Source organism: Daucus carota, chromosome 4, assembly GCF_001625215.2.
Source record: "Daucus carota subsp. sativus chromosome 4, DH1 v3.0, whole genome shotgun sequence".
NCBI lineage: Eukaryota > Viridiplantae > Streptophyta > Magnoliopsida > Apiales > Apiaceae > Daucus > Daucus carota.
Window position 1 is genome coordinate 36,653,240 of NC_030384.2, and position 24,442 is coordinate 36,677,681.

The 24,442-nt window shown below is 34.9% G+C and overlaps 3 protein-coding genes across 4 annotated transcripts; all 3 read left to right on the forward strand.

The window, feature by feature from the left end:
* The first annotated feature begins 588 nt into the window (after nt 1-588).
* Nucleotides 589-10,333, forward strand: LOC108218500 (histone-lysine N-methyltransferase ATX4). Of its 2 annotated transcripts, none has more exons than XM_064091816.1 (23): nt 589-2,015; nt 2,108-2,163; nt 2,302-2,519; nt 2,794-2,915; nt 3,022-3,090; nt 3,200-3,268; nt 3,382-3,473; nt 3,581-3,664; nt 3,899-4,034; nt 5,142-5,247; nt 5,353-5,452; nt 5,649-5,773; nt 5,905-6,050; nt 6,349-6,453; nt 6,596-6,660; nt 6,857-7,061; nt 7,703-7,786; nt 7,867-7,923; nt 8,005-8,094; nt 8,920-9,006; nt 9,126-9,200; nt 9,866-9,966; nt 10,063-10,333. In XM_064091816.1, the coding sequence occupies exons 1-23, from the start codon at nt 1,053-1,055 to the stop codon at nt 10,151-10,153; spliced, it is 3,246 nt and encodes a 1,081-aa protein (XP_063947886.1). In that variant the 5' UTR covers nt 589-1,052; the 3' UTR covers nt 10,154-10,333. The 2 variants fall into 2 exon arrangements, with proteins under 2 accessions (XP_063947886.1, XP_063947887.1); XM_064091817.1 differs by having other exon boundaries at nt 6,857-7,056; nt 7,701-7,786.
* A 1,409-nt stretch (nt 10,334-11,742) lies between these two features.
* LOC108218501 (probable plastid-lipid-associated protein 14, chloroplastic) lies at nt 11,743-17,364 on the forward strand. Its single transcript, XM_017391470.2, has 14 exons — nt 11,743-12,096; nt 12,600-12,931; nt 13,010-13,053; nt 13,150-13,228; nt 13,321-13,437; nt 13,628-13,810; nt 13,963-14,049; nt 14,379-14,485; nt 14,553-14,640; nt 14,880-14,960; nt 15,040-15,116; nt 15,649-15,784; nt 15,962-16,024; nt 16,673-17,364. Exons 2-14 carry the CDS (start codon nt 12,620-12,622, stop codon nt 17,321-17,323), a joined length of 2,025 nt encoding a protein of 674 aa, XP_017246959.1. The 5' UTR covers nt 11,743-12,096; nt 12,600-12,619; the 3' UTR covers nt 17,324-17,364.
* Nucleotides 17,365-19,334: 1,970 nt separating this feature from the next.
* LOC108216032 (F-box/LRR-repeat protein At3g48880) lies at nt 19,335-22,553 on the forward strand. The gene is made up of 3 exons (XM_017388687.2): nt 19,335-19,510; nt 20,972-21,267; nt 21,913-22,553. The coding sequence occupies exons 2-3, from the start codon at nt 20,975-20,977 to the stop codon at nt 22,370-22,372; spliced, it is 753 nt and encodes a 250-aa protein (XP_017244176.1). The 5' UTR covers nt 19,335-19,510; nt 20,972-20,974; the 3' UTR covers nt 22,373-22,553.
* The last annotated feature ends 1,889 nt before the right edge of the window (nt 22,554-24,442 follow it).

Below are 24,442 nucleotides of genomic sequence, written 5' to 3' on the forward strand. Positions count from 1 at the left end.
CTCCACGCGATTTATCGACCGGCCCATCTCCAAATATCTTTTTTTCATCATTTTAGAAAAAAAAAAAAAAAATCATCTTTCAAAACCCATCGTACAATCGTACGCCATAACCACTACCACACTAGCAAATATATATAGAACCAAATTCAAATAATATGCAATTCCACCTTCACGTCCCTCAACATCCAACAAGACCATGCAATTTCTTCTGTTACAAACCACAGCATCAACCTGATAATCCAATTCGAATCCGAAACCAAAAAATCATACTACAAAGTATCAATCCTATCACGCCACCACAATGCCCAAAACCTTAGCCGGAACAAAATTTACGCAACCTTTATTATTTTGTTGCCGAAGAAATTCCTTGTCCGACCATAAAATATTTAAAACATGTCAACTATATTCATCGATTACAATGCTTCGAGCATTATTCCGAGATTTACAAATTACAACCACGTCGCAGCATTACGATTTTACGTCAAAACAATGCTACATTTTATACACTTACCCATTTCTGTGTGTATTACAACAATGATAACGCTGACTCAACTTAACAACTCACTACCCTTGTTTCCTTCTCTCTCTGGCTCAGAGTATATCAACCTATACATACACTTTCTGTATCTATTACCTCCCCTTTTATTTTCCCCATCAATTTTATCAATTCCTCTGCCTTTTTTCCAACTATTTTCGCTAATTTATTAGCTGAATACTCCAACACACTCAATATATACATACATATATACGTATATATAAATTGGTGTGTTGTTTATCTCTCTCATCGACTCTCGATGGCAGTTGAGAGAGAGCTCTAGAACAGAGACAGATCCCTATTCATCATCTTCACTCTTTCTCAATCCTATTTTTGATTTCCTGTTAGTTTCGATCTCATTACGTGATAATTTTAATCTTTGAAGTTTTGCCGCGTTAGTTTTGTGTTCTTGATTGCGAATTAGGGTTTCGTTTCAGATTTTTATCTCTCCGGTTAGTAAATTAACTTCGTTCTCCAGAGAGAGAGAGAGAGAGAGAGAGAGCGGGAGGGAGAGAGGATGATAATTAAAAAGAGCTTGAAATCAGTAATGCCGAGTTTAAAGCGGTGTCGACTCACTGAGTCAGATGATGAAGACTCGGAGACTCGGAAGAAGCGTAAGTTAAGCGGTTATTATCCCCTGCATCTCCTCGGGGAAATCGCCGTGGGTATAATTCCGTTGAAAGAATATGATAAACCTATTTATCCTCCTCTGTTAGTTAACGGTGATTGCGAAACTGAGAAGATTGAGGAGTGGTGCACGGATGTTTCGATTTTGAATAAGTTCGATTCCAAATCAGAGGATACCGTAGGAGAAGAAGATGAAGATGAAGATGAAGAAGAAGAACGAGAAGAAGAATATGTGAAGAATGATCGTCTTGATCGAGTAGTTATTGAGGCTCCTCCCAAGCCTCCATTAGTCAGGACTTCGAGAGGGAGGATTCAGGTTCTTCCGTCGCGGTTTAATGATTCAGTTCTCGATAATTGGAAGAAGGAGAAGAGTACAGTAACTGTTCGGGAGTTGGATTCGGACCCTGAGTTCAATCCTAAAGGGAGGAGTAATAGTTCTAGGAATCAGAGACCTACTGTCAAATGTAGAAATCAGGATGGTAAATTTGTGAGTAAGCATGTGCCCTTGTTAATTAAGGAGGAGGCAGAAACGACGGAGGAAGAAACGGAAGAAGATGAGCTACAGCCTCGAAGTGTTAGGAGGAAGTATGGTTCAAGTTCAGGCAGGGATAAGATATCTTCAATGAAAGAAGTTAATGGTAGCATGGTCAATGACAATGTTAAGAAGAAAAGTTGGGAAGATGACTTTGCTCCGGGTGATATTGTATGGGCAATGTCTGGGAATAACTATCCGGCTTGGCCAGCTATTGTCCTTGATCCACTAACACAGGCTCCCCAACAAGTTCTGAGCTTTCGCATTGATGGTACTGTTTGTGTTATGTTTTTTGGCTACTCTGGTAATGGAACTCAGAGGGTAAGACAATACATCTTACTTTATTGTTACATGAATAACACTAATATATTTTTTGTAGTATGTTATATTATGAATTATATATTGGCGTGCAGGACTATGCCTGGATAAAAAACGGAATGATATTTCCGTTTGTAGAACATGTGGACAGGTGTGTTAGTTTTACAGTTACTTGTCACAGTTAAGCTGTAGTTTAATTACCCAGCAAATTTATGAAAAAATAAAAAATCTTCCTCGCATGTAATATGCTGTTGAGGCTAAACTTCAGGCAATCTCTTACTTGGTTTAGGTTCCAGGGGCAGACAGAACTGAATGACAGCAAGCCAGGTGATCTCCGATCTGCCATTGAGGAGGCATTTCTAGCAGAACAAGGATTTACTGAAATGCTGATGGTGGAAATTAACGCGGCAGCCGGGAATTTGGATTATCTTGAGGCAATATCTAGAGGCATCAAAAAAGAGATAACTGGAAATCGAGATAAAAAATGCGACTCGCAAAAACAGGCAAGTGGCTCTCATCTTATATATAAATTGTCAATGTCATTACCATTGGCATAGTTGTGAAATCAGCATTGCTTTTGGTATCTGTAGCAAGATATAGCTGAGATATCTTCTGTAGAAAGTGTTGGACTCTGTTGTTGAGTTTTAGACTTGGTTTGAATTATTTTTTGTCAACAACATAGGTTGGATTAGCTTCAAGAAACAAAATCCTTTTTCTGAGATGAGACAATGGTCTCCCTTTGAACATCCATTTCATAATTACTCAATCTCTGTGCAGGAAGCTTGTGATACGAAAAACACAGGGCGCTGTGAACGCTGTGGCTTGAATATCTCTCCTAGCATTTCGTCAAAATTAGCTGACAATACTAATGGAGGACGCCTGTTATGTAATACCTGTGCTCGGGTTTGTTTCTTTCCTTGTTAATATTATCAACAGTGTCATTATAAATGTGTGTATATATGTTTTCTGCTGCATTATATTAAAGTCTTGTTGTTGTTGCTTATTACAGTTCGCAAAACCCAAACAATGTTGTGGCATATGCAAAAAGACTTGGAATCGCTCAGACAAGGGGACTTGGGTGAGGCGCTAAAAATCTTCATTTGTCTTGTGATCATTATGTTTTTTATGTCTGTAACTTTCCATTGATATCTATTTTATTGTATTTTGAATATTTCGAAATGAATCAGGTGCGCTGTGATAGCTGCAAAATTTGGGTGCATGCGGAGTGCGACAAAATCCCCAAAAATCGTCTGAAGGTCTACTCTGACTTGTTCTATCTAAATCTTTGTTTGTCAACTGTAATGTTAAAATAGTAAAGCGAGTAATTATTAGCATTTGGTTATATTTCTAAAGTAGTTTATCTCTTAAGGACCTGGGAACCTCCGGTTATTACTGTCCTCGATGCAAGGCGAATTTTAATTTTGAGTTATCAGACTCAGATAATTTTCAAGCAAAAACTAGGTAACTCCTTGGCTATTTTTACCTGTAATTATGTGTGGCCATGAAAACATGGATGTTTTGCATCTTAATGTCTAAGACAATTAAATTGTTTCCTTTGAAAATTTCAGAAAGAATGATCAATCAATTCTACCCGACAAGGTTACTGTCATATGTTCGGGGGTGGAAGGCATATACTTCCCAAGCCTTCATTTGTAAGTTAATGTAACTTGATGTTCTGTTATTACATTTGAGTACTTAGAAATGACGAATCGCTTTTGATGATATCCTTTGTAATATCCTACCATGTAGCCATCTTGATTAAAATTCAAATTTTATCTGCTTAAAAGTGATACTATAGTTCAACTACATCTTTGTAACTCCGTGTGTTTATAAATCTGATCATTTCTTCACGTTTGTCCTTTCTACTTTATACCCTTCCATTGCAGGGTTGTCTGTAAGTGTGGGTATTGTGGGACTGAGAAGAAGGCACTTAGTGAGTGGGAACGGCATACGGGTTCCAAAACAAAAAATTGGAAATCTAGTGTCAGGGTCAAAGGTTCCATGTTAGCGTTGGAGCAATGGGTTCGTATACCATCTATTTGTGTCATTATGTTTGTTCAAGTATTCATTGACATGGATCTAAATTTGGTGCATTAAAATGAATAGCCTATATATCACTGATTCATTTTATTCATCAAGTATTTGTTACTCTTGGATCGGTTTGGTTATTGACTTCTTTCCAACTTCTGCTATTAAGAGGCTGACTTCTGAAAATTACATCTTAATATATAGAGTAGTTTATAACTCTTCAATTCTTTTTTATAATTTTCTTTATATAAGTGGGTCATCTTTAATATCTTATAATTTTCTTTAATTTTACAATAATAGTATACAGTTTTAATAAACTTATAATGTAATTAATATTTTAATTTTATATCAAGTTATGTTTTATTTCTGGAACTAATAACATATATAATTAATTTTTTAATATGTCATTGACGGGATCCAAACTTGAAACGTTTTGTAGTATTTAAGATAGGAAAATGTTATATATTCTTTTGTGTTAAATATAATGTCTCTCATCTATTTGCTTTAATCAATCTAATGGCTATATTATAACCACCACACTACCAATCAACCAAACTTTCAATATTCTGGCTTATTGATATAATATAGATAGATATGATTTTTGTATAAAGAATTGAAAACTGCTATGAACTAAGAACAGTTAAAGAAGACATCTATTCAATGTCGGTTAAAATTTATAAATATCTCGAATTTGTTTGTACAGAGTCAGTATTAATCATACTTTCTGGAACTGACAGATCCAACTCGTCGTGTATAACATTATGGAAGCTCTTCCATAATTTATTTCTTTCCATATATTTTACAGTTACGGACCTGATTGTTGAAAACTATGATAATCATTTCGTTTGTCGTGGTTCTAAAAAGTGTTCTCAGGGAGCTCTTCGTTTCCCTTTTTGTTGTTAGAAATGTTATATCATAGATGAAGAGACTTCGACGTCACTAAAGTGCTAATCTAGGATTATGTATTTCGAACATTTCCATATACATGCTGTCTTTATCAGAAGTAATAATTATATTCGCTAATGTGAGTCTGTGATCTCTCAGTGGGAAACATATGAACATTTGCATAAGATTCTAACAACATTACATATGTTTTAACAGATGTTGCAGGTAGCAGAGTATCATCAGCGCAGCCTTGTTCCTGTTAATTCTCAAAAGCGTCCTTCTCAAAAAGCAAGGAAGCAAAAACTATTGGATTTTCTGCAAGGTATACACACAACTGTTATATTAGATGAATTGGATATCAACTATTTTGTCCATTTAGCTGTGTACCATCAACTAGGCTAACTTCTCTAGTACTTCCCTTTGACAGAGAGATACGAACCTGTGTGCGCAAAGTGGACAACAGAACGTTGTGCTGTATGTCGATGGGTTGAAGACTGGGACTACAACAAAATTATTATCTGCATCAGGTTAAGAAAAATATTTAAAAAATGGAAACTGTTAAATATGTCAAACCTGAAAGAAAGGAGAGCTGCAACTTTATTGCATTATTTGTGAACCCCTTCACATGCCTTAGTAACATTGCACATATTATCCTGAAAGGGATTATATTATTTATGGTATGCTTGTGTAAAATATAATTGATGGCTGAATTATTTCTATCAGATGTCAAATAGCAGTTCATCAAGAGTGTTATGGGGTGAGAAATGTTCGAGATTTCACGTCATGGGTCTGCCGATCTTGCGAGACACCTGAAATTGAAAGAGAGTGTTGTCTCTGTCCAGTAAAAGGTGGTGAAGGCTTTAAATGCTCTCATTTTCTGTATGATAACTGTTAAATCATTAATAAGCTTGTATTCATTTTGCGCTGTTCTTCAAAATAAAAATTGAACTAACCTGGCTCCAATCCTTTTCTTTTCAAGGAGGTGCTTTAAAACCTACTGATGTTAAACCTTTGTGGGTTCATATCACATGCGCTTGGTTTCAACCTGAAGTCTCTTTCGCGAGTGATGAAAAGATGGAACCGGCACTTGGTATTTTGAGAATTCCTTCAAACTCGTTTGTGAAGGTAATAGCTGATTTAAGCTGCACAATGGATTTAAGCTGCACACATAAACTAAACATGTACAGTATTTTTATGACGTCATCTGAGCGATTCAAATGGATCTGGAAGTCTTAATAATTTGCCATTTCTACTAAATTTTGTTTTATTCCAGAAAATATTGTAGATAATCAGTATTACACATTTTCCAGTTATCTACTATGGCTCTCCGGAGTTTGTGATTTCTTTGGACTTTATTTTTCTAGTGTATCCCATACATATTATTTCCACTGCTTAAACTTAGTTGATCATTTCTTGATTTCAGATCTGCGTAATATGTAAGCAAATCCATGGTTCCTGTACAAAATGTTCCAAGTGCTCTACTTATTACCATGCAATGTGTGCTTCCAGGGCAGGGTATCGCATGGAGGTGATTTTACTCTTTATTTATATCTCCGGTCATGATTGTTTTGTTGTTTTAAAATATCAGTTGAAATTTGTTTATGAGATTTGTGATGCTGTGTTTATTGGTGTTGATGACATTTTACGAGAAGCATTTTTTTTATTTGCAGTTACATACCTTGGAAAAAAATGGGAAGCAGATCACGAGAATGGTTTCATATTGTGCTTATCACAGGCAGGGTTTTCCTCTTCTTAAAAAATAGAAATATGAAATATACACGCTAACAACGACATACAAAATTACTGGATAAGTGAAAGAGTTCCCCTAGTTTTAGCTATGCCCACTAATAATACGTCTTACAAAGCTCAAGCTGATATATACTTCACTTTATTTTTTGCTCATCTAGTTGATTTTGTTTTTTTTTATGCAGAGCTCCAGACCCGGACACAGTTCTAATTATACAGACTCCTTCGGGGGTTTTTTCAACTAAAAGTCTACTTCAAAATAAAAAGAAAAATGGTTCGAGGCTGATTTCTAACAGACTGAAGCTTCAAGAATCACCTAGTGTTGAGCCCATTGACGTTGAACCATTCTCTGCTGCTAGATGTCGGGTCTTTACGAGATTAAACAACAAGGTACCTTGAATTTTAAGAATATTGGTAATATTTGCTTACATGATGTATATAAAGAATAACTGAAGAAGTCATTTTTAATCTTTTTAAAGAATAACTTCATTAATCAAGCCGTATAAAGTTCTTTATATCATCATATGTTCTTATGGGACATATGTGCCAACATGGTTTTGACAAACGAAAACTCCAAAAGGAAGGGTTTGCATGAAAACTAAGATATAATTAAGCCCGAGTAGTTACATAACTTCTTTATTCCTCAAGATTGTGTTTGGGAACATGAATTCATTTCAGATGACATGAATTCTCAAACTTTTGCTTGAATTTAAATGACTTGGAATTTGATCAAATCCAAATTCCCTTGATCAAACAGACATGTCATTTGTTCAAATCCAGAATTTGCAATGAAATCTGAGTTACCAAACAAGCCATAAGCGCAGACACTGCCATGTGAGCAAATGTGATAACTTTAGTCTATCTAATTACACGCTCTTTTGGAGTTCTTAGCTTATGCAAGATTTAGGTTAATTAGATACTTCATACTTTCCTACGAAGATTAAATAACATCTAGAGAACTGAAACTTGCTCCTACTGTATGTTCTTGTGATTATAAACAATACTAACCTCTCCTTGATGTTTTTTGCCAGAAAATAGAAGAACCTATTGCTCACCGAGTTGCAGGACCCACTCGTCATTCTTTAGTTTCAATACAGAAACTGAACAGTACTAGAGTAATATTCTCATTTGTGAGCATTTTCCCTTGTTTGATTTCATTAAATAAATCACTTATTTTTGTTGTTGTTTCAACCAGAATATTGCAGAGCCTGAGCCATTTTCTACTTTTAGAGAACGACTACGACATTTGCAGGCAAGAGTTCATATCTTTCTGTTTGTACTTTTTTCTATATTGATACAATTTTTAACTTTGATTTATCTTTTTTTGATCCAGAAAACCGAAAATGATCGGGTTTGCTTTGGTAGATCTGGCATACATGGATGGGGCCTCTTTGCACGCCGAGACATACCAGAAGGAGAAATGGTTAGTACTGTAAAGTAACAACTGCAAGATATGCTTTTTATCATACGTTGCCTCACTTGAAAAATTGGGAGTATCATCTCAAACTGCTACACATGGAAGTTGTTGGCTGGTCAGAAGTGTTGTGGTCTAATCTGGCATTTTCCACTTGAGAGCATATATGTATCAGTAACATGCACACAGTTTCAAGTATATGTGAAGTATAGCATAAAAAGTACACAGAAAACTTTAATTTGGTTGCTCCGCTACATGCAATGATCATTATTATTCGTTTTCTTTTGGTGGGGGTGGGGGGTGGGGATCACCACTTAGTTCAGTGTATGTTTATGTTCATTAGTGCAGCACCTTTAAATTTTAATATATCAGAGTTCGTGTTATTCATACTTGAAATGAAAGAACAGGTGATGCAGGACAAAAGCAGCATGAAACAGTATGGAAACTAATATTTGCTTTCAGGGGTTTCGAAATATCTCTCGCAAGAGGATTCTTAATTCAACACAAGAAAATCTCTATATGTTTAAACTCTGATTAAAATACAAGCTGGAATACATATATATAAAAGCTCTCCAATTAAACTCTAAAAGGTAATAGATAAGTAAAGATTCTTATCCTATTTCAACACAACATATAGAACTATATAATCAGCTTCTGGAGTCTTCTATATTGCTATATTGTTTCAAGCTGCTTTTGTCCTGCATCAACAATTTTTCAGTTTATTTGAAATTGGGCTTTATTTTCGTTTTTGTTCAAATATGCACTTCTGTCACTTCTAAAAAAAATATTGTTGCGCTTGTGATAGTGGCTCATGAATCTGATGGTTGATCGCAGGTTCTAGAATATCGTGGTGAACAGGTTAGGGGTAGTGTGGCTGATCTGAGAGAGGCGCGCTACCGCATTGAAGGCAAAGACTGCTATGTAAGTATTATCCTCTTTATTTCCTTATTCGATATAAAGAAAGACAGGGGTCAACATTGATGTGTTTGTGTCTTATTCTTTGAAAATGAAAGAGCATATTTTCTGATATTACCTTGCAGTTGTTCAAGATCAGTGAAGAAGTCGTGGTTGATGCTACAGATAAAGGAAACATTGCAAGATTAATAAACCATTCTGTAAGTTCAAAAGTATCATGCTCATACTGTAATCTTAACGTGTGGATATCTAGTTATCGTCGATACATAAGAAGACCAAATAAGAATCGTCCTTAAAACTATCCAATATATTGTAGCCTGAGGTTTTATAGCTTGCTGATGTTATCAAAGCTAACCTTGACATAGTGAAAATCCATAAATGACAAAGAACTATCTTTTTTATTATGAAAATTACTAGCGTACAACCCGAGTCCCGAGCACAGGTCTCCTTTAGCATTTTATATACTTTTGACGGTGTTTATATAACTATATATAAATTTAGTCGAAGTGTAATGTTAATAGTAAAGTATAAATTAAGTCGTCATATATTTAATTTTTTTGAATTTAATATGTTGTTAATAGGATTCGAACCTTTTAACTTTGGTGATTTTTGAATTTAACATATAATATTCATTGGTATTGGATGTAATGGTTGTCATCAATTTGCTTTTATAGATCCAATGGATTTTATTAAAAAGGATAACCAAAAAACCCAATTCTGGTTATAATAATATATAGTATAGATAATGTTGATTGACATTTTCTACAGTATTAAAAAGTTGTCTTTGATTAACATTTACCAGCAGAGACACTCTTAAAAACCCTTATGTTGTCCTTACCTATACATTTTCATCTGTTGCAAACAGTGTGCACCGAACTGCTATGCAAGAATAATGAGTGTTGGTGCTGATGAGAGCCGTATTGTTCTTATTGCCAAGACAAATGTGTCTGCTGGTGATGAATTAACGTAACTCCCTGTCTATCTATTTATACATCTGTATGTTTGTGTGTCATCCCTCAAATGGGAATTTATGTCGCTGAGCATATTTTCCTTTTCTGGCAGGTATGATTACTTGTTTGATCCTGACGAGTGTGAAGAAGTTAGAGTTCCTTGCTTGTGCAAATCTTCTAACTGCCGCAAGTTCATGAACTAACTTAGAGTATAGCCATAGTTCCACAGCAAAGCCGCACCTTACAATAGTTTTTCTTTTTTTTGTTCTTTTTGTAGCATCATCATTGAGACTAGAGTATATGTGAGTTCATCAATTATAATCTCGAGGGTTATTGAAAAAAATGAATAAAAAATTATAGATAGAATTGGTTTGCAGGTTGAATACCGGGAAAAAAATAAGGATCATGTCCGTCTACAACCATTCTTTAAAAATTTCCACGGAATTAATCCTGGTCGATCATCATAAGGTTCCTGCGGGGTTACAAATTACAATGACGTACACTAGAGCAATGTATACTTTACACCCGGTGAATTAGTGTTAATAATCAAGTAAGTCATCAAAATGGACTCAAATTATTAAGTTGGTCAACAAACTCAAAACGGTCAAAAAGTTCAAGGATTTAAAATATTATTTACAAAGGTTTATACATTATTTTTTAATGTTAAATAAATAAATTTGATAAAATCTAAATATATTATCATGAATGCAAGAAGTCATAACCCGTACAATTCCAATAGATTACTTAAATAAGCTCGTAGACTCATATTTAGGTATCACAAAAGGCTCCAACATTTGGTCACTAACTATTTAATATCCGTGAATATAAAATTTATCTCTCTCCTTCTCTTTTTGTATTTTCCCTTCTTTTCCCATCTATCTCTCAAATTTATTATTAAAATAATAATAATAGAACAAATATAGAAACGGTTACTGAGTTGATTACCTAAATCACGAAGACTCATTAAAATTTAATGTTTTATATTATTAATAGTTAACGAGATAGGTACCAGCTCTTTGGATCACAAATTACCTCTAAGAAAAACATGAATGATGCCTCTAAGCAGCGTCAACCTTTAACCGATGAGAGTTGAGGTTTTGAGAAAAAAACTTAAAGATCCGGTCCATTAAAGCATACAAAGCCTGTGATGGCTTAAAATTCACACAAAAATATTAATAAATCATTTGAGGCAGGCCAAAACTTCACCTTCTTGAAGAATTTAGAGACCGCAAAAAAACAGTTGGGGAATAGAATGGATTAGAAGGTTGCATGAATGCTTTCATGGTTCGTTTTTAATATTTTGGTGGTTTGTTTTGGTTGTTCAAAATTGATCCAATCATACATGTTAATTTTACTATAAAAAAAATCATGTAACCATAGTCTATAACTCCAGTTTAATTCTGATTTCATTGCTATTGTGTTCTTGCATGTCATACACATAACAATATTTTTTGAATATCAAAATTGCATTTTCATTTATAAAAATTGAAGATTGTATTTTTGAAAATGAAGTAGTTCGGAAATAAATTTCAAAATAACTGTATTTTCAAAAAATCATATTTTGAATAATTTCTCTAATTTTATTATCTAGATTGGCACAAAAAAATGTCTCAAAATTATCCCCGCATTTGTAAATTATAAAAATTACAAAAAAGTAAGTTTAAAAGTAATTATTAAATAGGCTTAAGTTATATTCTTTCACATTGAGGTTATTCTTTTATAATAATAAAGTGATAAAGTTGCAATTTATTTTCAGAAGATAAAACGGAAAGTGGACCCGTTAGGCAAAGCCACGTGGACTGAAGCTTCTGTCATCAGAGTGTGAGAGGAAGGAATAGGAAAGGCGGATATTTTAATTCGGAAGGGGAAGAAGAAGCCAAGGAGATGTGACTCGTGAGAAACTCATGTCTAAACAATTCATGCCTTCTTCTCCCACGCAACTTTCACACGCCTCTCTCTGCTCTCTCTCCCCTCTCTCTCTCTCTCTCTCTCTCTCCCTCTCTCTCTCCGCTCTCTCGCCTCCTATCTCTCTCTCTATATATATACTTTGCGTGTATGTATACTCCATATATGCTTATCTGAGTAGTTATCAGATCTCCTTGTATTTGAGTTTCGCGCTGAAACCTAAACACCTTCTCTCTTACTGGTACTTCTCCTCTGTTTTTCGCTCAATATTTTACATATTTGTGTTGACTTGTTCATTTTGTAAATATTCTGCTACTTATCCTCTCTGCTAATGTTTTGTTCTCACTAGCGTTTTGTTTTGATTAAGATATTTATGTTAACAGCAATATCTGTATGTTTGCTGGAGAACTGAGCTAATCACTTCTTTCAATTAGGTCTTTAATACTATATCAAATACGACGTCTCCTGTTTTTTACTCTCTGTGTGTGTGTGAGGGAGGGAGGGAGAGGGAGAGGGAGAGGGAGGGGGGGGGAGAGAGAGAGAGAGAGGGAGAGAGAGGTCATAGGTGAGCTTGATAAGTATCCTCCATATGAGAGAGAGAGAGAGTGAGAGTGATTGTATACCATAATTGATCGATTGTTATGGATTAAAATGGATTAGTTATTATGCAGTATTTAAGTAAAGTTCTGCTGTTACGTTGTTTGTGTAGAACTGAGCATTAACTATGTCGGAACTGATTTTTAGTTTGTAGATTTGGGAATGTGATGGCATTGCTTTGGTTAAGTCCAATACCATGTTTGGAAAGTATTGAAGCAGTAGGCTTTGGTTATAATCTGTCGAAAAGTCCAGCGTGTTTTACCCCTGCAAGGAAGTATGGTACTGCGGCTAGGAAACAGAGATCCAACTTTAGGTGTTCCTTGTCGAAAGAAATGTTGATACCCTTGGACTTTGAAGAGGATGATAATCTGATTGCATCAGTCTCTGTGGAAGAAGAAGAAGAACTTGACCATGTTATAAAGTTCGATATTTCTGATTTTCAGATATGTGATCGTGTCAGCATTGGACTCGGTGGAAGGGTAGATAAACTTTAAAGAATCCTATTATTGAAGGAAACATAATTAAATTTCATATCTAAATTTTGAATTCTACTGCAGGGGGATGAGGAAGTTTTTGAAGCTGTAGTTAAAAATGACATTAGGTAAATTTATCCTAACTGATAATTTGAATGTTATTTGATAGGTTCTTGTAATATTGTATGTCTAATTGAAGTTGGTTCTGGATTCTATCAATGCAGTCCATTCTATAATACAAAACTCGTACTTCGACGACTTAATAGTGTCCAAGCTCAACGTAGGGGAAAGCGTGCAATACAGGTTTCTTAAGCACATGAAGTGTATTGCATGCTTTTCTTAGTTTATAGCGTATAAATTTTATCCATACTTAATAATGTATAATTTTGTAATAGGTTCTGAAGAAGCTAGCTCGCCGTAAACTCCTGTATCATTCTTATTCTATGCAAGTACATGGGTATGCTTGTTCATCTGAAACTGATGATGATGGCTCATTTACCCTTGTTCATGGGGTAAGCCTGTTTTAGCGCTTTAACCTGTAGTACTTACTGTTAGTTTTTAATGTGTTGGCATCGGCAAAGCCCTCCTGGACTGAGGAAAAGTGTTAAAATTCTTGGATATTTTAACGCCGGCCAAATATGAACCCCTATAGTATTACAATGAGTATCATTTAGGCATATTTAGTTTCATGTTTCTTTGCAGTATCATGGTAGTTTTTCACTAAAGCACTGGCTCCAACAAGCGGATTGGCTTCCAACTTTAGAAGCTACTCTTGCTCTAGATGAAGAATCAGCGAAGAGGGTGGGAGATGATACAGTGGGGGGACCTGCTGTTTCTCGCCAGTTGCGTATTATTCGAGTCCTGATGAGAGATCTATTAATTGGGGTACGTATGAAGTATTTCTTGGTAATAAGAAAAGTATGTTTTTTTTTAATATATCATATATGCACATATATGTTTTACATATGTTTTGTGAGGCAGCATTTATCTGTGTGATATATAATATATGTTGTATTTTTCTTGTTTCTCTACTTCAGGTCAATTATTTGCACAGCCATGGACTTGCTCATACAGAGTTGAGACTGGAAAATATCCATATAAGTCCTCTTGACCGACATATTAAAGTAAGAACCCTTGTTTCTGATCCGGAAATAAAAGATCTTATACAACATTGGGTTTCCCCCCTCCTGATAACTTTACTTAATGTTGCACTAGGATTAATGGTGTCATAGAAATGAGAAACTTAATTATAAAGCATGTTTTAGATGAATTGTTTCTAAAGTAAATTATAATTGAATTATCGATAGATGTTTGTATAATTGTGTTAACAAGCTATAAGAATTTGGTCTCTTACTCTTGTGCTCGAAAACAATAAAACACAGGACCCAATTTCATTGCAGTTCTGATTCATAACGACTTCTGATGATTAAGTTTTCTAAATTTTGCTTTTTAGGTGGGGATACTGGGGAATGCTGCAGATTTTTCTGAGAATAGTCCAAATGATCTTGCAGCAGATGATGATAACCTTAGGCGTCAAATGATGATTGCATTTGATATGAGGTATGTTGCAACTTGCAAGCTGCAAAGTGATACTCTTAATATCATCTAATTGGTTTTGATTTTAAAGGTGTGTTGGATTCATCATGGCCAAAATGGTGGTGCGGGAACTAATGGATCCAGTGATTTTTTCGAAGTTCAAAGCATTCCTCACACAGGTATATAGTACCTGATTTTCCAGCTTGACAAATAGAAATTATAGCAATAAGATGATGTGAGAGTAACTAAGTTCCACTGTTTCCGTCAAAAAAGAAAAGAAAAAAAAGGTTCCACTGTTACGTGAAATATTGAAAAAGCTCTGTTTTCTTCATTAAAGTCTAAGAAGCACGGTCGTAATATTTCAACATTAAATGATTCTGGATCTGTTTCAAAATAACCTGTTTCACTTTAATTGCAGGGAAATGAACCTTCCTGTTTGCGTGAATTTTTACTCCAGACCCTCAACAAGACGTCTACATCCGGAAATGCTGGACTACAGGTAAGTAACCGCTGCTCATGAGCAAATCACTGCATTCCTTATATTGCGTGTTTTTAATGGAAATTATTGCTTGCTGCAGATACTTGATAGGAACTGGGGTGCCGGATGGAACCTGTTATCATTACTACTTGCAAGCAGACCATCTGACAGAATCAGGTACTGTATTGTTACTAAATCTTTCAGCTGAAAATATGCTTTGATATCTTTGTAATTTTGGACTGGTGATGTCACTGGTCTTTTTGTAACCGAAGCTTTGATATAACTTGTCTGCTCTAATGTGATTTTCAATTGGTATTAGACTGTGGAAGTGATCACTCTTGTTATTAGTTTTATATGAACAGATAAACAAAAAGTATACATTCGGTCATTAAATTGTAGATATCTGCCACTATATTTCCATATGGATAGCATATTGAAAGGTTTAAGGAGAATCATTTTATTTAGGTTTTATAGTAATTGAATTTATTTATGACTTGTATTATTTTTTTTTGTTTTTTCCATATAACTTGAAGTGGATGTGTAACTACATCCTGGAATACTGAAGTCGAGACTTTATGTTTCAAAATTCATAGTATTTGGCTTTTCATGTCTAACTAAATGCAATGCGCGTTTTTCCAATTTAGCCATGATCACTTGCAAAGGCAGTGTTTGCGTATGTAATGAATAGAGTTCTTCTGGATTGCTTCAGGTGCTTAGAGGCTCTCAGACATCCATTTCTGTGTGGCCCACGATGGCGCGTGGATCCATCCATGGATTTCATCAGGTGGAGTCTTGGCTCTACTGCAGTTCGAATTATTGAGGAATACATTTATGGCCAGCAACAAGTAATTACAACCTATCTTTCTTTTACTTGAGCTACAAATTCAACACAGGCCATACTATGGAGCCTTCTCATGAACCAAAACATATATATACACACACATCCTAAAAGTTTTTTGTGCATTGTTTATATACATACATCCTAAAAGATTTTTTGAGATGTTATGTTTTTTGGGTGTTAGCGGACTAGAGTTGCACACTTCATCGAATTAATGGAGATGCTCAATTGTCACTCGAAGCCGAAGGTAAGAGTTTAATTGTTTCCCCTATTTACATGATTTCATAAGCTATAGTCATATGAAAGTTTTTCAATATTCGTTTATCAGAAATCTTCGCACAATGTATCTTCTATAAGAAAATAACAGTGTTTGTTTTCTTGATCATTATAATGTGCTTGTATGTTTTAGACCACACAATGCTGCTGCAGTTCACTTAAAGAATATTATCATATAATCATAATGTGAACCTCTGTGGCATAGTAATCTTAAGCTTTTACATCGGAATTTTGGTGGAGATATCAAGAAGTGATACCTTATTTTTGGCACTTAAAAAAGGCTTTCGTATTGTGCCCACTCTGGGTGACTGGATTTGACTATTTAAATATTTTGGCAGACTATAGTCTCAAGCTTTTATTTGGTCAAATATATATCAACTTCTGTGTCATACATATGTTTAACGTATTAAACAAAGACAAGACAGAAAAATGCCAAGCGTATATTTGAAAATTGGGAAAGCTTAGTTAATGCTTTCTCCTTTGGATTTTGAAGAAACTGCATTATGATCATACATCAAATTAAAGATAAACTGGTAAAAAAATCAACAGATTACAAATACCACCAAATAAAAAATTTGGGAAGTAACTGAAACTAGCTTGTATTTGTTTGGACATGCAGAATTGGCTTGATATGCTACCTGGAAAATGGCGCTTACTGTACTGCACGGGAAGGCATATAGGATTGACCTTTCGCCAGCCTCCTGCTAGAGTTCTCATTGGCAATGTGCATTTGACTGTAAATAGAACATCAAAGGTGAACACGTCCCTTTCTTTTAAATCTGACATGGGATTTAGAGTTCTAGTTGGCAAAGAATGGCCTCATGATAAGGCAGGTATAGACGGGGAATTACACGTAAACTCCTTATTCAGGCTGATGGCTGGAAGAAGGCTATATCTAAAACAAGAAAAGGATGCAACAAAGCTACCTCCGGGCACATCAAATGCTCAAGATTCTGCCATGGAAAAATTATCCGGTAAAAAGTGGGGAAAAGCACTTCCATTTGAAGAATTTCCTTCTAGCCTTCGAGTTGCTAAACTTGTTTCTGGTGATGTTGAGGTGGGTATTTCTCTTGACAAGCCATTGAGTAATAATGTGAAGATTGCACAAGATGTAGTTCAAGAAATCCGGACTCAAGTCCCCCCAGAAATGTTTGACCTGTCTAAAATTGTTTGCGGAACATATATTGACAAGAGGCTATTGGTCCTTCGCGGTGTGAACGGATCAGCGCTCTTATTTACAAGATCTTGTATGGATGAAAATTATACATAAGAAAATCAATGTAGGCATTATTTTAAGTAGTATTTTAGTCACATCCTCTGCTGAGTTCTATGTAGTCGTCGTTATTTTTAATGTTAACATAAGTACTTCCCCTCGTAAAAAAACCTTGTTGCATAATAGTAACAACTTTTAAGCCTCCTGTTTAATTACTAATAATTAGAGTGTTTAGTTGCACATTATTACTGTGCGACTAGTGCCCTTGCTAGCTCGGACATGATCATGATGATTTTCATCATGTGAAGATCCTAAGTTTTACAAGAGTTTATTTGCGTAAACATGCGAAGATCGGAGCCTGTTAAGAGTTTCAAGGAGGTGAAAGATATCTTAGAGTTCACATTATCACAAACGTGTGGCAAACTCTTTTATATCAGAACTATTCTAATTTGAGGCTCTGTTATCTTAAAATTCTAGATGATTAAAATTTTGATTTTAGGACTTCAAAGCTGTGTGTTTTCATCTGATCATGGTATGTACCTCATTGCCTTGTATGAAAGCAGCGGACTTTTGCTTTCTGCAAAGAAATTTCAGAAATTTCAATTTGTCAATTTTCATATAAGGAATATGTAAATTTCTTTACCGAAAGGAAAATTCTTTTCAGTAAAGAAATTTAAATTTGCCAATTTAATTTCCTTATAAGAAAAATTAAATTTTATAATATACTAATTTAGTTTAGTTTTCGATCAACAAATTATGTAACTCAAAACGCATATTTTGTGTCATCTCGGAAAGTGGCTCGTCAGAACTCATTTGTCTGCTCAAACCGCATATTCTGTGTTATCTCGAAGAGCGGCACGTCATACCTCCTATTTTTAAATTATGCTGATTTTATTTAGTAAAGTAATGCAAGTGCGGATGTTTCAGAAAAAAAAAAAGAGATAGAGAAAAAGTTACAAGGCCTCAGCAGTGGAAGTACCGTTTGTTGCCGTACAAGAGAGCCGAGCCCAAGATTAAAATCCAGCCCACTTACCAAAAACTACCCCTACTGTAATATTTAGGGAAAATCAATTTTTTTGTCACTCAACTATTTTTTCCTTTAGAAATCTACCACCGAACTAATGTTTTAATTTTTTTAATCCCTAACGTTACTTTTGTATTGGATTCTACCATATTCCGTTAAGTTTGACCGCTGACCGTTAAATAAAGCGCCTACGTGGACTGTCTCGCTGATGTGTTATGTTGATGTGTCGTATCCAATATTTATAAACATAACCTGATCTCGAATATACAAGTTCTCTTCATTTCAAATATGGGGAAGATTTTAAATTAAGGTTCTTGTATCTCTAAATGAGGGAAATTACATAGTTTCACCTGGAATTTTGTTTGCCTTAGTTACAGACTTATAATTATTTTCAGATGTAACCCGGCCATGTTGTTGATGAGAGGACTGAATATCAATTATCGGACCTGGTACTATCTTCTCACCTCATATGAAGCTTGTGTCATGGCCTTCCTGTCTCTGGCTTGTTTACAATCCCCGGGTAGACCAATATAATTAACTAACCATCAGGACTTCCTAAAGGAGGAATGCCATTCCCGCCAGCAGCCATGCGAAGACTTATTCGGGTCAAAGATGGGTTTCTCTCGTCATAGTTCGATGAGCCTGTAAATGAATTTGATCTGGCTTCCGTGAAAGATTCTAATTCTTCTAGCTGATATACAGAGACACTTGGATCATACCTTGAATGCACTATCGTGATTGTTCTAATAAAAAATCCTTAAAAAGACATCTTTGAAAGAGGGGTTTTGTTCGATTAGGCAAACGAGGGTTTTGTTTGATTGGGTGTTTGATCGTTACAGAGGCTGCGTGTTTTTGTTACGTGTTAGTCTTTTCTTTATATTTAATTACTCAAATTATAAATATACAAATGATATATAAGCAGCCACATGTCAAGATATAGCCCTGCTGGAAAACCTATTAACGTCTGTTAAATATTTTTAACGGAGTACTTAGTTACTAATAAAATAATTAGTATAATTCTTATTATGCGAGGTTTTATTGTTCGGTGGTAGATTTCTAAAAGAAAAATTAGTTGAGTGACAAAAAAATTGATTTTCTCTAATATTTATATACGTAGTTGTACAGAGTCACGAGTCTCCTGCCCGGCGAGTTGGCGTCCGAGGAAGGAAGCGTTAACTGTGGGTAATTCTCAGCGGACAGCCGTGGAATCTAAGAAAGGGGTAACTTTAGGCCTTTTATGTTTTGTGCAACCTTAATTTTACATCAAACTAGGGCTTTATGTTTTGTGCTATACATGCTTAACATCAATTAGGGCTTTTATATATTTTGTTATATTACCTAGATTCAAGGAGTTTCATAGCCATACATACACATCAAACACATATTCTCTCTAGTGATAACTGATGTTGGCTAAGTGCTGAAAGCTGCGTTTGTTTTGAGTATTTACATTAAGTGTCCAATTTAAGAAAAAATTATACATTTTTGTGATTGTGATTTGTGAGACACTAAATCAGTGGACCTCAAGTCCGGAAAGATGAATGAATGAGTGTTCTGTTTTCTGGGGTATATTACAGAAATTTTAATGCACAGCAGCCCGCCTTTTTTTGTTAATGTTATTAAGAGGAGGGTGATATCCGCGGGCGGCTTGTTTTTTTTGATTGTTTTGTTTTGTGGCGGCATTAATACGGTAAAAATTGAACCACATTAATTGTTTTCTGATATTTTGTCCCTTGATATACATATATATGATATGTGTTAGTGTGCCTGCATATATTTTCCACCTTAATACAACTTGGTAAAATTTGTGCTGTTGAGTAGTTGTGATGTAGTTGCCATGACATTGTTTCACATTTAGCGCGGGAACGGTAACGGATTGAATTAACTGTTTTGACTCGTGGATTGGGTTAATTGTTTTAAGTTTCGATTTGAATTAGGCGTTCTGACGGCTAGTCACACTGAGACCGACTAGCGGATTGGATTATTTGTTTTGACATGAACTCTTTGGTAAATTAGTTGTTTGTAGTTAATAATTACGCGCATCACATTTCTCAAGAAGCTCCTCCAAGTACTCTCCAAGTAGTTTTTTCAAATTCAGTTAGCTAACTGCCAAACACCAGTTTTAGAGGATTCAACTAGTCAAACCCCTATTTTGGTTCAGCCCTCTTTTTTTTATATACTAAATATCCAACTTCCAAGCACCAATAGATTCTTATTTAAATGTTCGTCGTGAATGTGTATATATATAAATTTCTTTGTCTATGTTATCTATCTATATATATACACACACACACACATATATATAACGCTCGAAGGAGAATTACTTTATTGAGGTTGACTATGGACGGCGTTTTTTATTTCTTTATTCAATTCGTACATAAATTGCTTAATACTGTCGCTATCTTGCTCTACAAGCTAGCCTAGCTTTTATGGTTGAGATACACCCATTATCATCCCACAAGTATCTTCCTGCAGGTTATATATACAATGAGTGACGTGCTTGGATGATAATATGTTGTCTCAAATTCTAAAGAATACTGTTTATTGTAGAATTATTGGTTTAATCTTCTGGAACGTACTATATTTTAGGTTAAGTACTGATATATATTGTTTGTTATTTAAATTTATTTTGTTATATTATTTCATTTCTCTCTTTAATATTCTTTGTATGTCACTCAACTCAGAGGATGGAAAAAAGAAAATGGGAGAATATGAATGAAGATTGTCTGGTAAATATATTTAAGAGACTGACACTTGAATCACAGCTACTAGATATTCGGGTTGTTTGCAAATCATGGAACCGAACACTTCGCAATCCGTTGTGCTGGCAACAACTTGTGTTTCCTCCAATCACACATCCGAGATTATCTGATTCACATGGACTGATAAAATGTGTTGTAAACCGAAGCCAGGGATGTGCCACAACACTTGCGCTTCCGAATGAATGTAGCAGAGAGGAGCTCATATATGTTTCGGAGAAGTGAGTTTTTAATAGAACTTTTGTCAGCAATTTTTGTTTTGATAAATGGATGTATTTATTTAAATATCCTTGAACTGGCTTCTCTACTCCCCACCTCTTTTACCACGAAGAAAAGAAGCATATCTATCTGGCCATGGTCTGTTAGATAAGTATTATTTTTACATGTATACTACATATTTTTCTTGCTTTAGAGCAAGTCCAATAGGTTACCTATCTCATTACTTATTAATAATATAAAATAATGAATCCTAGTGAGTCTTAGTGATTTAAGTAATCTATTTTTAGTGTCAACTCCAATAGCAATCCCTACATTTGTTCTCCTAAAATTATTTTAATAGTAAATTTGGGAGAGAGAATGAGAAAAGGAGGGAAAAGACAAAGAAAGAAGGAGAGAGATGATTTTTTTATTCATAAATAATATATAGGTAATGGCTAGGGGTTACTTAAAAATAGGTAATGGCTAGCATATTGGAGCATGTGCTAGTGATTTAGGAGCTCACTAGGAGAGTGTTGGAGTGGTTTTTTTTTGTTCATTACCTAAATGTGAGTTTAGGAGCTCATATGAGTAACCTATTGGACTTGCTCTTAGCCTTTTTGTTTTTTAGAAGTTGCGGTTTTTAAATAATTTGTTGACTTCTGTTCTAGATGTCCTGCTTTGAAGATGTTGACACTGCCTCTTTTTCTATGCCGCAACCACTCTGACATCATTCCAAGCCTCATGGTGAAGTGGAAGAATTTGGAATTCTTGAGCCTTGGAGATAGCTCTTCCACTATTCAAATTCTCGAGCATATCTGCAGTAATTTGCCAAATCTTAGTGGTCTGAGTATTACAGATGGATACATAGATCATGAAACAGCATTAGCAATCGTGTCACTGGCTCCCAAACTCAAGTATTTAGTTCTTGAAGGGGCTGAACTTGACAAAGAAAACCTAGTGCTGATATTGCAGGGCTGCAAACAACTTGTTAAGCTTGATGTTCGAAACTGCATTGGCTTTGATGCGGATGATGAGGATATATCTAAGCTTGCTTCTGGAATCAAAAACTTCCTTTGTGCAGGTTCGATAGCCGAACAGTATTCTTGGGAAGACCATGGTTGGGTATGATGACTATGATGGTGAGAACGATCGTGTCAATTTAGACTATTATATAGATTATTATAGTTTATGGAACTGTTGTGCGTTTTATTAAATGTTATCGAAATTTGAAACTGGGGAGAGTATTATTTTTAGCTGTGCCCATGGCAAGGAAAACGTTATCTAATAAGTAATCACTTTTGAAGTTTAATTGTGACTTCTGAGTATTTTTGGCAGGTTATTTATTCAGGCTTTTGATTTAGAAGTTCTATATTTTTTAAGGCTTTTGCATTGACCGTTGTGTAATGTTGTGTAATGTTTACACATTAGCGGTACACACAAATACTTTGGGGAATAGTGGAGGATTTCTCAATATCAAGAAATCATAAAATTGTCTTTATAATGCATTTTGTTATGGAGTGTTTATGCCTCATCACCGGCAAGGGAGTGATAAGTACCGTTTATGTATGGGTATTAATTTAGAAGGCAAAAGTTCTATGGAGTTTTTTTTTTTTTTTTTGGAGTATTGGAGTACACAGCGTCCACCTTTCATTTCAAATTCATCCAACGGTTGTTAAAGGCTTGACAGTTTTTTTTTAATTTGTATTATTCTTTTAATCTCTGTTTTCAGATCCGTATATACGGTATAATGCTGCCCGTGTGTATTAACTCATTCTATCGGCAGTTACCACATTGCTTGAAATTAGGCCATCAGTTTCTGATTAAAAGCATGAATCTTTTATCTCTTACATATCTCCTTTCTTTTTTCGTCCCACTCTGCAGCCCTGTTTTTTATCCTGCACAGCAGTTCGACCAAAAGCCAGTGCACTAATCCCTTTTCTTCAGTATACCACATGCAAAACATAAAGCATTGAAATGTTGACACAATCAAAACAAAAAAAAAAGTGTGCGGAACAATCCCTAAAAAGGTGAGGAACAATGCCTAAATAATTAACCTAACAATCATACTACAGAGTGAGAGTGAGTGTTGTATATGTACCAAATCCAATCCAACGCATGCATCACAAAAAAAAACAAACGCCCAAAATCGGAAACAGTGATACTAACCTGAACTCATTTTGTGCTTTTAGGTTATGTTCTTCACAAGTTTAATAGCCCCAAAACACAATCGTCTTCTTGCTTCTTGTCGTCAACTGCGGGATTGGATATCACGTATATCTTGCACTCGATCTGTAACTACCGTCTCTCTCTAGAGTACAATGCGGGATGCGATTATCGGATATACGATAATGGATACGCTGCGTGTGTGTATTTTTGTTTTTTTTAAAACTCTAAAATGCAGGATAATACAGTATTTCTTTTAATCTGAGCCGCAGGATTGGATATGATCCAAGGGTCACAACATTGGACTCCAAGTACTCCAATTATCAAAGTACTCCATAGAGCCCAACTCTAATTTAGAAAGACATAATTTATAATGCAATGTTTTCGTGTTGACAATTTATGTGTGTAATAATTTATAATGACAGTTTATAATGCATTATTCTGGTACTTACCATTTTGTGTCACAATTTATCATTTTGCGCCGTCTATGTGGCAGTGATAGTGTTTGTATTGTTATGATATGTTAGTCTCTTCGAGTAACATGTTTTGTATCATTTTGTGATAATATAGTGGTGACAATATTTTTATGTCACTTGTAATGTATTATATATAGAAACCATCAATTTCAATTTTTGTATTGTTCTTGTTATGGTAATATAGTAGTTGACAATATTTTTATGCCATTGCATCATATATAGAAAACATCAAATTCATTTTGCGCCGCCTCAGCAGAGTTGATCTTCATTGTCCTTGCACTTGCCGTGACAATATTTTGGAAACACAATTTAAGTATAAAGAAATTATATAAATAAATGATACAATAACTTATGCGCGCATAGACTACACACAGTTGTTTATAAAAAAACACTTCTGCACATAATTAGAAAAAGAATTGTTGGAATTGAGAAAAATCTTTCGATTCAAAGTGTATCACAAAATAAATATGTTGTTGCCATTATGTAAGGATTAAAAAATACCAAAGTAATGTCTAAACCCACTGATTTAAAAGATTTAAAACAAAGAAGAAGGATTTCA